Source organism: Mugil cephalus, chromosome 15, assembly GCF_022458985.1.
Source record: "Mugil cephalus isolate CIBA_MC_2020 chromosome 15, CIBA_Mcephalus_1.1, whole genome shotgun sequence".
Lineage (NCBI taxonomy): Eukaryota > Metazoa > Chordata > Actinopteri > Mugiliformes > Mugilidae > Mugil > Mugil cephalus.
The window spans coordinates 20,744,982-20,763,012 of NC_061784.1; the positions used below are offsets into that span (position 1 = coordinate 20,744,982).

Sequence of the window (18,031 nt, forward strand, 5' to 3'; positions counted from 1 at the left end):
GATGATGGAGGGCGGCGCTGATGAGCGCACTCAATTTTATCCGGCCATCATGAGGAAGCACGTCTGCAATTAAGACGGACAGATGGCGCAGGGGAAGAGAGATGTAGGAGCGAAGACGGGAGGCAGTGACAGGAGGCACCGGAGCTGCACCGTGCTTCTCGTGAGGCTCCCGGTCTCCGGGGGGGAAGCCGAGAGGAGACCGGGAAGACGCACGCGTGTTTTTTTTTTTTTTTTTTTATCACCGAGCCTCATTACCGGTGACATCCACACTGAGGGACAGCGATGCAAAATGTCACAGCATTTCAATTCGCCGCCACATATCGGCTTCTTCTGATAAGTGGCGATACATCGGAGGACTTTTTCTTTTTCTGGTCTATTTTTGAGCGGCACGTCGATGCTTTGTTTTTGCCCGCTGCATGTTAAATTGCCGGTTAACAACTTGTGCATAAAAAGCTTTGGATTATCCAGATTATCTCCCTTTATGTCATTGCTATTTCACAGTTTCCCCGCTTCATTTATTATTAGATATCAGATACAAATACGCTCACATACAATATATGTTTTAAACAAGTGTCATGTGGCTCTCTTTATTTAAGCAGCCTGTAGGGCCTCATCCCGGCCCAGAGGGTTTTTAGGACTGGCTTCATGCCTTCTGGCTACAGAACACTATTCAAAGCTATTTCGTGAAAAGAGCCAGTCCACTGCCAGGTCAGGGAATGTGGTGTTAGCCATTTCAGAGCCATCTAGTTTTTATTTTTTTTGGCTGCAGTTAGACCAGACCATGAAATACAAAAGATCCAGATGGGGAATCGCCATTAAGTAGAACTAAAAGCGGAGAGAGAGTGGGACCTTACGTGATCAGGCATAACATTATGACCACCTTCCTAATATTGTGCAGGTCTCCCTTGCACAATGTTTGCAACAAAACAGTTGTGACTCGTTGGGGAGGTCAACGCCTTATGCTGTTATTTTGTTTTTTAAGTTGTTGCTAAACTGTTTTGTGTGTGTCTGTGTCAGACTGCATCCTGTTGGGATGCCTTCCTAATATTGTGCAGGTCTCCTTTGTGCCTCTAAAACCGTTGTGACTCATCAGAGAGTGGACCTGGGCCTTCTCAGGGTGTCATGTGGCAACACAGTGTTGTTAGGAAAAATTCTTCATCAGCTCTGTGATTGTCGAACACTAATGTTGAGATGCTTTAAATATATTAAGATGGTTGAAGGATAGAAAAGTGCAAAGTGGGTCAGAATATAAGGTCTAATCATCAGCCCCTTGGAACACGAGTTGTTTGTTTTTGTTTTCTCTTTGGATGTTTGCAAATAGTTGTCACACAGGTTGCGTTTTCATGTACGAAACAGTGATTCACCGATCAGGCATAACATTATGACCACCTTTCTAATATTGTGAAGGTTTCCCTTGTGCCTCCAAACCAGTTGTGACTCATCAGAGAATGGACATGAGGGTGTCCTCTGGTGTCTGGTAACACAGCTGTTGTTAGTGGGGAACTTTAAAGGGAGGGGCGTCTGTGGATCATCTCACACTTACTTAGATAGTGAATGTGGAGGCCAGGTCAACACCTTGTGATGTTCTTCATGCTCCAAGTAACAGCCACATGAATGAATGCCAGGTCCAAAGGTTTCCCAGAGGAACACTGAGTTGTCACACGATGGTTAATGTCATTTACGTCTCCTCTCAGTGGTCATAATGTTGTGGCTGGTCAGTGAGAACCCCCAGAGTGTCATCTAAAGTCAGAGATCCAGAATCTTTCCACATCTGGGTGTTCCCAGTGCATAAAGAACCCCTGTACACTGATGGACACAGTTGGGAGAGGAAATGATTTTCCTAGAGATGCCACCTTCTAAGTGTGTTGGTCTGGATTCTTAGATACTTCATGTGTGCGTCTTAAATTCGCAAATATCTTCATCATTAAATACAGAGATGTTCCTGTTCCATGTCGCTTCTACAGGCAAGAACTCGAGGTTCAGAAATAAATGCGTAACTTTTACAAACCACTCCTTTCAAGCTAATAATTTATGCAGAGGTTAGTAGTTCGCACACTGTGTGTCGGAACATGAAGTCAGAATTTAGGCTCATATTTTATTTGCTGCTCCACGACGCTGCTCAGTGATTTACTTTTTCTTTTTCCATCTACTTATCTGCTGGACACCATCCATCGTCCAGGCACACATTCAAAGACAAATCAGTCAATTGTTTGACGCCCTGTTAAACTTTTCAGTAAAATATGGCAACACCTGCCATCTCGCCTCCCGTTGACAAGACCGTTTCAAATTAGGGGGCGACTGTATTGACTCTGAGACGCGGTTTTTGTAAAAGTCCCTCTTGTTTCTCCGCTGTCATCTGCGATATATTCCCTGTCACTCGCTCTTTGTCGTTTCTATTCATTCTTTTTTCCATCTGTTCACTTTTGTTTTCAGCCTTTCGTCTCCCGGCCCAGAATAGAGGAAAAAGGCACAGTAACGAATGGCCGGCGAAAAAGCTGCAGAAAGGTCTGTTTTTTGTCTCACTCCTCCAAGCCTGTAATAACCACTTTTGTGTGTGTTCTCTGTTTGCAGGGGAAGGGGAAAGCGGACGGGAACATCGATCAATGTGAGTACACTTACTGTGTTCAAACCAAGCAGCATTTTTCAAAATATGCCATGTTGTGCTCCATTACGGAATCTTTTTTTCTTCTGCTGTTATTCTGGCATACACTTTGGTTTTCTGATTACTGGGGGAATGCTGCTGGAAAGTAATCCAAATCTAAATGGCTCCCATAAAATGGACCACACAGCCTTTTATGAGAAAGACTCAGATAATCATATAACTGCGACAATATGAAAAATTCCACTGCATAGCATTTGTGGTGGCACCGTCCACTGGGGGAAAAAAAAAAAGTGCTTGGAAGCGTTTCAGATTTGAATTTTGAAAGCACCTGAAAGCATGTCTCTATGACGAGAGATAATTTACCAACTAGATATTAGACTGGCACCCATTCATTTATGGCATCCGACACCACTTGAGAAAGAAAAGTGTAGTTTCAAATAGAGTTTGCGTTTATGGTGTAATTCTCCACTCCTGCCGTCCTTCTCCTAGACAAACAGCGCAGACTTTTTATATCACTCATTCAAAGTGACAACCTGCCTATAAGCTGAAAAATGTATGTGTCAGGTGAATAATTATTCAGCTGCCAACCAGATGTCAGAGCGGAGAAACGGATCTTTGTTTGACTTGGGCCTCACAAGTCACCTGTTTTACACAGTGATTGATCAGATGCCTTGTGAAGATTTTTTCACATTCCTGACTAGGGGTGGGTGTTGGCAAGGACCACGCGATACGATACGTATCACGATACTTGAGTCACGATACGATACATTATTATTGCGCTATTCTACATAGTTCACGGAGAAATTTTAAATGCAGCTTGAAATACAAGCCCTAAAACGGGAATTTTAAAATCGATATTAAGTCATTTATAATTGATATCGTGTCGGAAGAAAAAGTATTGCGATATATTGCCAGGTCGATATTTATTCCTGACCTCCTTCTGCTCCTCCCCACTTGCTAGTGTGGCTGTAAGATGAGCAAACCTGCCATGACCATAGTTATGACACTACCAACTTACTAGGGGTGGGCAAAAAATATCAATATATCACGATACTTTTTCTTCTGATACAATGTTAATTTTGAATGTCTTTGAATGTCTATCGATTTAAAAAGAAAAGGAAAAAGTTGTGTTTTGGGCCAATCAGTTTGTCCGATGAATTGTCACTGGCATCTGATGTACGGATATACAACGTGTATTTTAAGCTGCATTTAAAATTTCACAGTAAACTATGTAGAATATTGCAATAATGTATCGTATCGTGACTCAAGTATCGTGATACGTATCGTATCGTGACTCAAGTATCGTGATGCGTATCGTATCGTGACTCAAGTATTATGAAAAGTCCTTGCCAGTACCCACCCCTATTACCAACACTGAGTTCTTTTGTGCAATCCTCCATATTTACGCGGTTGCAGTAATTGTCAATGTAGTGTTGTTGTTGTATGTTTGGCAGCCTCATAAAATGTCTCAGATAAAAAACAGAAATTATTATTGTGGTTTTTTTTTTTTTTTTTTTTACTGGAGGACCAGGGGTGCCACAAAAGAGTTTCAGTCCTCGGCTGTTACAGGTGCATTTTATTACTGGAGAGGTTTGTTTTTCTCCACACTCTTGATGCCTTTACTGTCTACTAATTCAACCCATTTGTGCGGCTCATGAGTTGTTGTGTGCACACTACCCGCCTCATCTCTTGAGTAAAGTGCTGTGTCTCTGCTTCTCTTTGACCCGAATGACTCAAAGGATTTCTTTGGTTCCTGTTTGTTATTTAGCATCTGCTTTTTTTTGTTTTACCTCGAATGTGTGTTAGTTGATTTCCTTTAACGTTACATTATGTGGAGTAATTGCTTTCCTCGCCGTGTGTGCTTTGCCGCTTTTTCTGGTTCTGCTGGTGGTGAAACGCGCTCTGAGCTCGTTCCACGTCAGATGTTTCCATACACAACCCGCGTCTCTTCGGAGATGTGAACGCTGACAGTATGTACATGCAGATAAACTCACAACACGACGGAGTTGGCTCATGACTACAGCAGAGACGCGGCGGCTCTCTGGCGCGGCCACATCTCGGCGAGCTGTAAGCATTTTATAGCAGCTCAGTGAATGTGCAGCGCCTTTTCCCGTACAGCTTCATATAAAACGGGTATTGACAGGCAACATTTAGTATGCAGTTACTGGAAGTTTATGGGGGCACCAGAAGAGCATAAATAATTTAGGCATGTTCATTTGTAGCTGTGCCGTGATGCCGCGATGATGGATTGCGGTCTTTATCTCTGCATTTAGTTTCTTCCTGTGTCTACGCGAGTTATTTCCATTTGATCTGAATGTCAGTGTGTTTGTCTAAATGTGCAAATTGCTCTTTACAATCACCCATGCTGATGACCGTTGAACAACAATGATTAGGGTTTAGTGCTTTTCTCTCCGGCTCCTCTCTTGCCGCCAACAGAGGAGGAGGAGATTTTGCAAACATCGCCGCAGTTATTCAAACTTTTCAAGCCCCGTTTCACTTCTGTGACGCCGATGTCGCCTCCGTGTCATCGGATTCACGTCCTTCTTGCAGCCAGTCATTACAGTGGAGAAGGTGATAACAGGATAGCGGGGAAGTTATGTGGCTGACAGGGAAAACTTTATATCAGCACTTTGAAATGCGTTAATGACGTACATGATAACTGGTGATATCAGGAATGCATTTAAGGTCGCACTTTAGTTGCTTCTTTTGGCCCTGTTTAAGATAGATAGGTAGATAGGTAGATAGATAGATAGACAGACAGACAGACAGACAGACAGATAGATAGATAGATAGATAGATAGATCTCTACCTATATCATCTTAAAAACAACGTAATACAGATACAGAACAATTTGTATCACAGATATATCGATATATCGGTCAGCCGATACAGTATATCAATGTGCTGGTATCGATATCGGCCGATACGTGGGTGCATTAGCGGATACATATATACATATTTATTGGTTGTGTCACTTTTATCATGTAAATTTGGGGAGAAAAGGCAGTATCAGCTCCAAATATCGGCTCAGAAAAATCAGCTAATGCTGAAATAAACATATCGGTATCGACCCTAAAAAATCCATATCGGTCAATCACTAATTTGTATAGTATATATTAATGTTTGTGCTTTTCTGTGGTATTAATTTCATCGCTTGTTCTGTTTAGTTTCCGTCTTTTTGTGTTTGACTGGATGACAGCATCAGTATTGACAACATGTGTAATGCTCCGTGAATGGCTCTGCAGACAAACTTTACTGCTATTGACACAAATACTATTTTACAACCAGCAACATTTAATGTGGACTTAATACCTGGTTCAGTCTGAGCTCCTTCTTCTCATATCAGCGGAGCAGGATTTACCAGTCAGCAGTTACCTGCTAACACACCGTGGTGTCGACTGCATACAGAGGTAACGGTTGTTGAACTTTTTGTTGGTGAGGTGAACAGTGAATAGTTTTCTGAGCCGTAGCGGAACAAGAAAAGATTTTGTTCACTTGACACACATCTCACTGTGGTTGCAGAGCTTTAACAAGATAAAATGAAAACACATTGTGTTGAGCCTTGTTTTCTGATTTATCTGGTTTTATTGTGGATGTTGAAGCCACAGCAAGTAGAGCTCCCCCTGGTGATTAGTTGCAGTATAGGTCATAAGCTCCGCCCCCTCCAAGTTAGCTTATGGGAAATAAAACACTAAAATACACATCAAGTAAATATTTTTCAAGGATGCTTTCTGTCATTTTCAGTAGTTAATATAACTCTGATGTTCAAGTTTTGGATAAATTTCATTTTAATTAGATATTTGACACTACATTATCAACATGTGACTATTGCAACGTGACCCTCCAGTGTAAGGAAGTTGTCCATATTTATATACAGTCTATGGTTTCAACCAATACAGAGAAGAAATACATCAACTGGATCATGATACGACTAATCAATGCTATTTTGTAGATGATGTCTAAGACTTTGCCGCTGTTGCTCTTCTGTCCTTTGCCACATAAAGCTCAATTAAACGATTTGATTGGCCCGTCAGATCTAATTGTCAGGACATAATCGGTTCCCATCTAAAGTACTACCTTAAAAATACTGTGGGCGATGAAAAACAACTAAATTCTTGATGGCAGGTTATTTAATTCAGAGGTAGCATAGTAGGAGTAGAGGGTACCTTGTACCCAGTCAGCAAAACAAGATAAGCTACTTGCAAACTTTGATAATGAATATTTTCTGACATACTTAATTATTTCACTTATAAGATAAAAGTGATGTAACGGTAAAGTAAAGGGATTCTCCGACAGGCGGCAGGCCCGTGAAGTGGCTGCCCCTGTCATCTGAGGACAGCCGCCTGAATATTTTGTCCTTTTCTTCCCGCTCAGAGTTTTCTGATTTCCCTCTTGAGACTAATTATCTGCTGCCTGTTTGTATGCTAAACTGGACCCACTGTCAAAATCGGGCAATTGCATTTCATTTTCTTGTTTTGCTCTCCTTCTCCTTGGGTGATGATCAGCCGAGCTCTTTGTGATTGTCTGTTTCCGCTGCTGCCGGCTGCCCGCTTGTCTCATTTTCTTTGTTTCATTCTTATTGTCACTTCCTTTTTTTTTTTTTTTTCTAAACCCCCTTTTCTACCTCTGAGTCACCATGCCGTATTTTTCCTATATCTCGACTCCCCTTTCCACTCCTCTTCTCATTCTTTGGCTGGTCTTTATTATGGTGTCCACAGTCTTGCATTGAGATGCTGACATTAATCAAATTGACCCAGTTCTTCTGCCTGAATGCAGATCCTACTTGTCAAAATTGCTTTGGCGCAAACAATGTATGTGAAGGTTTTTTTTTTACGAAAGGCTCAGACAGACTCTTTTAACAAATTACACATTGCTCGTTGATGCACAAACCCCACCTGGTCAACATGTCGCCACCTTAGTGTTCTTTTCTGAGTTATTCTTGTCAGTGGGATCCATATGGCAAAATTGAATATTGCCCATTTATCTTCCCAGGGAATAGTGATTAATTCGGTCTTGAGTGTCTAATTTACGAACCTTTGCAGAGGCCTAATCAGGGTTTGTTACCGTCACAAATTAAACAATGGGAAGAGGCAAAGCAAGTTAAGCAGTCCTGTGGTTCATTTAGATTGTAATTGGGTGAGGATTAGATGGGACAAGGTTGACAGAGAGACTCGCTAATAAGCGGCAAATGACTGGGGAGGAGGGAAAACGGCATGGAGAGGGTGGAGGGAGGGACCTGATTCAAAGTCATCGTCCGGGTAAATAACTCGGTCTGTGTACAGTATTTTTGTTTTTGAGACTGTATGAGGCTATTTTAGCTTCCTGAAAACTAAATCTCTGCTTTGTTGCATTTAGATGACTGATTAGAAAAACTGTCCTTCATAGAAACGGAATAAAAAAAACAATGGAAATCTGGAAATGGTTTATTTGCAATCTTCGTGTACGTGTTCCTCATTGGGACTTGGTACAGTTGCACTTTGATCGTCCTCCTAGACAACATCTACAATATATTGTCCGACAGTGCCTCGGATGTGTGGGCGCGTTAACAACATCGCCACCTGGACTTTAGTGAGTCACCTATAGACAAGCTGCCTCCTGTTAGCCAACCTGTTGTCTAAAGGAGACTGGAGAAGACGGGGTGAAAATGTTCCCTGGTGTGGAAGGAAGTGTTAAAATTCTTTTTACCTCATTGGAGATATTTAATTGCTGTATTCCAATTAGACAGAGAACACGCAGAGAGACAGAACTGAGATTAATATTTACTATCAGCACTTTCTTAATGCCTTGTCAACTTAGCGGTGAAGTGAAATTCTAGCTGATGTGATATCTAATGTAAGACAGCTGTCGACGCGTTTGTGAGCTTAGTATTACTCTTAACCCAGTTACCGGTACGGTCGCCCGTGTATTTAACAGCAGGCTAATGTTGTATGGCAGCTGTTGTTGATAATGTGACTGTTTAGCAGTGTTGGACCAATTCAACTGGTGGAAATTCAATGTGGCAGTGGTGGAAAGCTAAAAAAAAAATGTTTCATGTCATCATAGCATGTGCAGAACGTCCCTGAATAGGGAGCTTTACTTTCGCTCATCACAAACCAGCTCCATGGGGTTAAAGTCTAGAGACTGGGCCATGGTTCACTCCATGTTTCCAAGCTTTCCACCTTGTTTTTATCCTGAGGTAGTTCTGGTAGAGCTTGGACTAAAGTGTTGGGTCATTAACTTGCTGTAGTATGAAGCTCTGACCAACTATACCAGAGGATACTGAGTGTCGTTGCAATATTTAACCTGTTACTTAGACTCACTGTCTGGAGCGAAGCCGTTGTTTCTGCTGTTTTCTGAGTTCACAGTGTATCCGGTGAGTCCACTAACGCGTCTTGTGTCCTTGTGTACGGTCAAAGTTATAGATTTTAGGGTTAATCGAGACCTCGGATTTATGATTCTGAGATTCAGTAAGAAGATTCGAATTTCTACTCAAACCATTCAGCTAAGAAGACGTATAGTAAAGATTGTTCCAGTTCCTTTACTGTAAACAAGCATAACCAAACAATGTGAAGCACTAGGATCACCAGGAACATTTGGGTTGCTTTGATACTGACAGTACAACGTGTTTTTGGAAAGAAAGAAAGCAAACTTATGAGGATAACCAACCATAGAGGAGCTGCCTACACTTGGGCGACTCAAGGTTCCTCTTATGGTAAGAAAGCAAGTACCTACCTCCAAAACCTTAATCAGAATCACAACTGTCTTTATTGCCACGTATGTTCGCACACATGAGGAATTTGTTATGATGGTTGGTACAATAGGCACAAATTCATCAGGATAATGGAACAAAGATCTGCAAAATATATAAATACAGGAAAGACTGAGTCCTAAGAACGATGCTTCTTATAGGTTTTTTATTTCTGATGAACTGCATTAGGTCTTTAATAGATGTAAACCTGTGCAGAAGTTCCTGCAGTCCAGAAATGTCCCGTAGCTACATCAGCATCGTATGTGCCAGTTAACGCAGAATTTCATTTAGTTCGTTTGCTTCTGAGTAAAGTTTTTCAGTTGTTCTTGCCAAGTTAGCAATTATCCAGATGCTTAAAGGAAACGAACTTCTTTAAATGAAAGAAAGGCTGTATTACTCTGAATTAATGTCTACTCATCAAAGTTTTTAAGGAATTAAATAAACCCTTTTTTTGTTTATGTCATTTATCATTGAATACATTACTGATCCAAAAAGTAATTCAATCCCTGGGTATTTCTTTTTCTTTCTGCTGCACTTAACAATATAAATACACTGCAAAAAAAAATAAAGAAAGCATGCTCTGCAATCGAGATGATGAGTTTTTACATGGTTTGCATGTTTTTAGGAAACGTAAGGGAGGCAACGAGGAAACGAGATTAAGGAGAAGATATATAGTTGGAGCCGCGGCTTCGGTGATAATACTGATGCAAACCTCCTCCGTGCATTAGCGTACACAACATAAATTAAAAGAGCAACACTGGTGCTGTGCGGTATCTCAAACACTTCAGTCGCATTAATTTTAGATGCTTTGCTCAGTTTGAGTGCTTATTAAAGCGCCTCGTGCTTATGTAAACTTCACAGTGAGTCACTTACAGTCGACATGCGGCAACAATGTTACACAGGGAGGAAACAAGGCGGACGAGATCGGGGACGTATTGATCAGTGACAGGTGCATGTTCGTCTCATTCCCCCTGCTGCTCTCTCCTCTTTCTTTTTTCTGTTTCCCTCCACATATGCTCAACGTTTCTTCCTCTTAAAATTTGTAATATGTAACAACAAGATTATTGACAGAGATTAGAAACACAAACCTTTTCTGGCATGTGTGTAAAAAAAAGCCACGTTTGTGCTATCAGACTGTTAGCATTAGCAGTCAAGCTAACTATGCTTTTGATTGGTTTGTCTCTCCTCAGTCTTTGACAGGAACCTTAAAAAAGAAGCTGTTTATAACTTTTTTATCTCACACTTTCTTATTAGTGATTATATTTCATCGTCATCTTCTACCTTAACAGTAAATACAACTGTCAGTGCCAACGGTTAACGCGGCTGTGCAGCAGCACATATTGATCTGTGGGATATTTTAGAGCATTGCTACTGTTCCCTTGTCGAGATGTGGGCGCGAATGTAAGTTGAAAGATAAATGATAGTTTACAGATTTTCTTGCTAAAAAAAAAAACAAAAAAAAAAAATTTCTTTACTTTCGGAGTTTCAAAGTGTTTCAAAAGCCTTACATTCATACTCAATGTGCAAAAAGAAATAAAAAAAATTACAGCCTGTTATATTAAGACGCTGTCGCACGCGTACGACTCTCCCAGCGTCGTCCTACAGAGTCACAACGTGCAAAAATACTCCCAAGTTTCACGGCTGGAAGTTGTAAGTCACCGATTGTAAATCTCTGTGAAATATGATTTCATTAAAGCCGCGGCAGCAATAAAGACTGCAAAGCGAAAAGTTCATTGAGTCATCGAGGACTTAATCAGAATGGTGAAATGAAACCAAATTGTTAAAATCAGACATTGAGACAGAATTTGAATATCTGAAAGTTCAAAGTTATGATTTATATCATGAATCTCACATATTTCACATTCGCCACGAATCTAAATTTGATTGAGCCAGGAATTACGGCTCATTTACTTTCTGATCTAATTTACGGGCAGACAAAGTTTCGTGCTGTGATTTTTCTTTTTTTTTTTCTTTTTTTTACCGAGAAATGTCTGAAAGTCAAAGACAAAGGGGAATTGTGCTGGCAGTGCGAGCTCCATCTTGAGCGTGCCTGCAGACTCTGCTGAAGGGCTTAAGGAGGGCACACGACCTCTCCAGGGACTGACAGTGGCACTCTGAATAACACTTTGCTGTGACTGGGGCAAGCTGCACCAGTGGGCCTGCACACAAACGCACACACACACACACACACGCACACTGGAGAAAAAAAAAAAAAACACACTGCGGAAAGACATATAGGAAAAAAGCAACCGGCAAAGGTAGACATTTATTTAAAGACGTGGGAGCATCCTCACAGCTCCCTCTGATCTTCACTGAGCATGAGCCATACACCGATCTGCCACAACATTAAAACCACTGAGAGGAGAAGTAAATTGACCAAATTCTGCTGGGAAACGTCTGGACCTGGCGTTTGCCTAGACCAGACCAGACCCCTCCACCCTATAGTAATGACACTCCTTGATGGCAGCAGCCACCCCGGGCAGAAACAACTCAAAAATACATGAAGAACAGCACAAGGTGTTGACCTGGCCTGCAAATTCACTACATCCCAAACTGATCAAGTATCTGTGGGATGATCCACAGAGGCCCCTCCCCTCAAAGGACCCCCACTAATAACACTGTGTTCCCAGACACCACAGGACGCCCTCACATGTCCATTCTCTGATGAGTCACAACTGGTTTTCGAGGCCTACACAACATTAGGAAATCATGATGAACATCATCATAATGTTATGGCTGATCGGTGCATTTTTGCACTTCTGCTACTATGATTTGATATTTCGACAAGTTCAAATGTTATATCCTAACCTGATGATTTTTAACTGTATTACTTTGGAGGCACAAGGGAGACTGGCACAATATTAGGAAGGTGGTCATAATGTTACGCCTGATCAGCGTATCACTGTTTCGTTCATGAAAACACAACCTATGTGACGACTATTTGCATAGATCCAAAGAGAAAACAAAAACGAACAACTCGTGTTCCAAGAGGTTGAATTATAGACCTAAAACTCTGACCCACAAAAAAAATGTCTTGATGTATTTAAACCAAAGGTCTTCAACATTTTTAAGGGCCAAGGACCCAAACTGATGGAGAGATTAAGTAGCGGCCCCCTGCCTACTACATCTGTTCTATATTAAACTCTGTCTAGTGCTATTTATAAATATATATTATTATATCATTTTGCATTCAGTATTAAGCTATCCCTTATCCCTTTACTAAAATATGTTGGATTCATGCTAATGTGGATTTAAAGAAATTAAAATTTTAAAAATACATATAAAAAATGGCTAATCAACCAAAGATTTTGCGACCCCTCTGCAGCACCTCTGTGGACCCTCTAATGGCCGCGGACCCCCTGTTGAAGACCTATAATTTAAAGCATCTCAAAATTTGCGTTTTAGGTTCATATTGGGGCTGATAATGTGTTTTCCTACAGTTCTCTGGCGACCTGAACTCACCTCTGTCGTCAATGTCACACTGATATGTAACAAATGACTTTATTTCATGAATAAACAATTATTTCTTTCTTACCTGATTAATTACATGGACTTAAATTAAACAGACTTTCACTCCTTTCAGTGCCCAGGTTGACCTTTGTAGTCGCATATTTTGTTTATCAGTTAATTAAGTCACAGTTTGTGTGGTATAAATTACTCTTGCATTCACACACTCTCAGTCTTTTTCCCGGGAGTTTCTCCAAACAATAACCAAAATCTGACGCCGGCCTCGTTATCGTTTGCTTCAGTCTAATTACTGCGTCTGGGATTCTGCTCCTGACATATTATTTTTAAATTTTTTTTCTTTTTTTACCCTGTGGAGGTCAAACCTCGGCCGAGTACAGCTGCTCCCGTGTGAGTGCAAGCATCGCTGCGAGCCCCCTTCTGATCTATCCTTTACCTTCATCCCCGTGATTTTTACAGCCTTACCCATCAACCACAGACGGCTTTATGAGCTGAGAACAAAAATGATTGCTTTTGAATTCAGATTATATGCCGTTGCTCTCAGCTCCGTCTTCTCCCGTCTCTCCGTTCTCCTGCGCTCTTCCCTACCTCTATCACACACATACAGTACATATATATTATATGTGTGTATATATATATACACACACAGACATGTGTGCTGATGAGTTATTGTGATGTGGATCCCAACCAGCAAGGTCTTCAGTAACACTTTGCAGAGGACAAGGTGCATTTGCATACCCCTGGAGAAGTGAAAATAATAATAAGCCCCTGTCAGGTCACACTTCTAAAACCGAATAAACACATCCACTCCTTCACTTCCACGTCGTCAACGTGCTCCTCGAGCGCACACAGTCTTACATGCGCACATGTGTGAAAGTTGCTCTTAATTTTTCGTAGTTTCCTGACTTCACAGAAAACTGACAAACATGATTGGAGCTGATGATGCTCTTATTTTTCAGGCACGCAAACTGGCACCGTGTCCGTTTAACACACACACACAATAGTTCATTAAAAGCTTTTTAATTTGAAAAAAAAAATAATTGAACAAATAGTTATTCAGACGCTGTGATTACCACGAGACAAGAAGCGTATTACCGCCAGAGACATTGGCAACCAGAAGAGAGGACCCTCTGTTCCAAAATATGAAAAGTAATTATAAAAGATAAAAAGTGGTGCACTTTGATGGATTAGTCTCGAAAGCCGAGGTACCCAGTTTGCTCTTGAGTTTTTTGTGATAAAGAGGCTTGTTGTTTGTTTGCATAAATCCCTCAGTGGGGAAAAAAAAAAAAAAAAAGTAGCATTGAGCTCATCTGTTGGTTTACCATCAGATCAGTGAATATGAACTTGGATGATAAATGAGTGTTACAGTAGCTGCAGCACGGACTATAAGTCATCGTGGCCGATGTGCATTAGACAGTATAATTTGCAATCCGCGGGTCATCCGGAGAAAGTGTTGCTTCCAGGCAGAAGTAAAAATGGAAAATTAACTGTTCAACAAATATGCTCCGCGGAAGGTTAACAGTAACTACAAAAAATCAACTCTCCTTAACCTTCACCGTACGTGCATCCAGTAAAACACTTTAGTTTCAAACATAAACAGCATAAAGGTGACTGAAGCAGAAAACTGAAGCAAGTACAGCTCCCTCTGGTGTCTGGCTGCATGTATGTGTCATAAGCTCCACCCCCCCCCCAATGTTAGTGGGCGGGACAAAACTATGGTTTCTGTTGTGTTCTGTGTCTGGTTTCCTTGTGCTCCAAAGGAATTATCCCGTATCCACATGCCAATATAGAGTCAACTCTCCGTAACCACGGAGACTTAGCTCACGGTGAGGTCACGTGCAAACCCTCTATAACTTCTACGTCTTCTAAAATTTGATTGCAATCAAATGCAAACAAAATATCTCCCCTCACGCAACTCTTGGTGTATTTACCTTGACTAGTTGTGCTGCACATCTTATTCCCGTGTACAATGTCAGACTTGTGTGTTCTCGCGACGTCCCCGATAGCCTCTCATGAATCATAAATGCCCGAAGACCTTTTCGAGGCAGGATCCTTCGTGTTCGTGCTTCTCCGTGTGGCCTCCATCCATCATTTTCCCCTGATCCTGATCCCGAGCCTTTCGCGCAGTCCTGTCCACGCACTCGCAGCCTTTCATCAGATGAGATGTTAACCGGCTTTTAATCTCTTCGACCGTGTGGGAAACCCGCCTTTTGCATTTCATGTGACGGTTTTACCTTAAGGACGTAAAGATGAGTGTGATGTTCGCACGCTGCTACAAAGAGAGCCGGCATGAGGTCTTCATCCGCAGAACGAGGCCGCGAGAAGCAGCTGAACACTTTCCTCCGCTTAAACCTTCAAGCTCAGAGAAAAAAAACGCATAATAAATGTCACAGTGACGACAATAAAGACCTACTGTAGAGATCGCCAGGACTTAAAAAAAGCACGGCGCGGCGCCCTTTATGCCTCATTAATCGAGTCCCATCAGCGAGACGTGTTTTACAGCGTCTCTCGGAGTTAACATTTGATTTGTCAGTTTGGAAGAAAGATCCTCAAACAACAAAGGAAAACATTTGAGATGCTCGTGTGTGTGTGTGGGTGGGTTTGAAAGCTTTGGGGCTCAGATGCGATAAATGAGAGAACACTGAAAAGCCGCAGTGTGTGTGTTTCTGAAAGGAATCACGGCGGCGGCCGCATCGGCATCGCCGCACCTTGCCAGGATGGAGTGAGCTGAAAATGAATCAAATTGGCTTGAATAGATTTTTAGGGACTTTTTTATAAGGCATTTGTATTTTCTACATAATTTTCCTAAATATGACAAGCAATTACCATTGTGTGGGTTTTGGCAGCAGCGTGAGTGAGAGGCCTGTGCCAGGATTCTGCCTTTGAGGGTGTGCTTTTTAGAATTCAATATGCAATTTGAGGTTTCTCTGAAGCTCTTTGTCCACATCCACTCCTCTATTTTTTTTTTTTTTGTGTGTGTGTGTGTGTCAGCGTCAAGACGACACATAAAAGCCGTTGCCGTTGACAGACTTTGCGATCTCGACAAACTACTGCATCCCGCAGAAATAAAAGCCTCCTGAAATAACCACACGTGACTGTTTGATCACACTCAACGTCGTCTAGGTAGGGAATCTATTTTTAAAATACGTTATGAACCCCGAAGCCTTGGCGAAAACGCGCCAAGATTAATGACAACCCCGTCGCGGATGTAATTTAAAAGAACGAGTCGGTGGGGTAATGGCACCCGTGGCTAGGTAGGTGGTTTTGCTTGTTTTCAGAAATATTTCCTTTCAAATTAAATCGCTGAATAATTTATTGTTCGACACATTTAAATGTAAAATGGCTCGGGCAGGAAGACGCAGGGTGGTACGGCAGCTGCAGTAATGGCAAACTTAACAAGCAGGGGAATTTCCTCTTTCCACAGTGGGATGAGGATTGCGCTGGTTTACAAAAAAGGTGACTAGAATCATGCATTTATTATAGAGTCAGGTCATGGGCGCCGACGGAATGGAAAACAGGTCAAAGGCCAATGGGCATTTATGGTATATTACCAGCACGGCGAGATTAATTATGACTTTAGATGGGTTAATCATACATGGAGTTCTCAAACCAACGGGCTGGCGAGACCTGCTTCATTAGTCACCTAATTGGAAATTAATGTCCAAGTCGTTGTGTCGTCGCTGGATGGTGCCACCTGCAGTTCTGTAATTAAAAGTAATACAGTTCAACAATCGTCAGGTTAGGATGTAACATTTGAACTTGTCGAAATATCAAATTCATAGTAGTAGAAGTGCAAAAATACAACGATCAGGCATAACATTATGACCACATTCCTAATATTGTGTAGGAAAACCAGAGAATGGACATGGGCCTTCTGAGGGGGTCTGATAACAGGATGTTGTTAGGTCCTTTGGGTCCTATGGGTTGAGGGGAGGGGCCTCTGAATCATCCCACAAGTACTTGATCAGTTTGGGATTTAGTGAATTTGGAGGCCAGGTCAACACCTTGTGCTGTTCTTGATGCTTTTTTAGTCGTTTCCTGCTCTAAACCATCATGAAGTGTCATTTCTATGGGGTGGGTGTGTCTGGTCTGGTCTAGGTGGGTGCTACATGTCTAAGTAACATCTACACGAATGAATGCCAGGTCCAAAAGTTTCCCAGCAGAACACTGAACTGTCTCAAGATGTTATTCGCTTCTCCTGTCAGTGGTTTTAATGTTATGGCTGATCACTGTAAACTCAGCTGCTTTTGGTTTTTATCAACGCGCTTCAGGAGTTTAGGTCACGTTGCCAAAGTTCGGGGGTTCTGTTTGTGTTAAAACGATCCAGGTTTGCCCTCCTATGCCGCCCTCTCTATCATTCACTGTCGTATCTGTTTTCCCTGCCGTCACTGTGGCAGTGTCTCACTGTAATGCATCACCAGGCCGCCTACCCTGAGGGATTATTAATCTTCTCCTATTTCCCTTATGTTTTGGGCATAGCTGCATAAACACAATGACAGAAAAGCAAGCCTTCCTGCACAGTGTCCCCCCCCCCCAAAAGGATTTGCACACAAAATGTGTGAATTTCATTGAACTAGATAATAAAATTGAAAAGGAAATGACATTTACTTTGAGAAAAGATGGCACAAGCACTTTTGTGAAAACAAAACATTCCACAAAAAAAGCTGGTTTGTTAGCTTCCAGAAACAACGGATGAAGACAGGGATTATTTGGATACCAGACTGTGGCCTCACTAAATATCACATTTGCATGTTTATTATTTATCTAGCTGAACTGGGCAGTGCCTGGGCATGGAATCAAACAGTTTCCATAAAGGCTGTGGGGAAAGTTTCCTCCATGTTTTAGCCAGCAGAGCTTTTAGATTTCCCACACTAGAGGGCTGGAGGGATGGTTGTTTTTTTTTTTCTCCATGGTAGGATTTAGGATTGAGGTCAGCGCTCTGGGCGGGTACTTTGTCTCAGCGGGTGACTTGCATGATCTGGATCATTATTCTGCTGAAAGCTGTACACTCTTTGCTAGTTAGCTGGTGTCTCCTTGTTGGTTGCTAGTGGTAGCTCACGGCTAGCCTGCTGGTTGTTGTTTTTTTAGTTGGACTGGGTTTCTAATTGTGTTTTGCAGAGAGGAGATGTGTTGGTTGACATGTAGTCACATATCCCATCACGTCTTACCTACTGCTGCTGGCTAGGCTAGTTAGCTGGTGTCTAAGGCTAGTGGCAGCTAACTGCTAGCCTGCTGTT

The 18,031-nt window shown here is 41.8% G+C and overlaps 1 protein-coding gene across 1 annotated transcript in view; it reads left to right on the forward strand.

Moving 5' to 3' along the window:
- The window catches only part of fstl4 (follistatin-like 4), a 232,505-nt gene that overhangs the window by 24,706 nt on the left and 189,768 nt on the right, over positions 1-18,031 (forward strand). Inside the window, exon 3 of the mRNA XM_047607542.1 lies at positions 2,572-2,605. Within this exon, the coding sequence (XP_047463498.1) occupies positions 2,572-2,605 (34 nt within the window). The remainder of the gene's footprint in view (positions 1-2,571; positions 2,606-18,031) is intronic.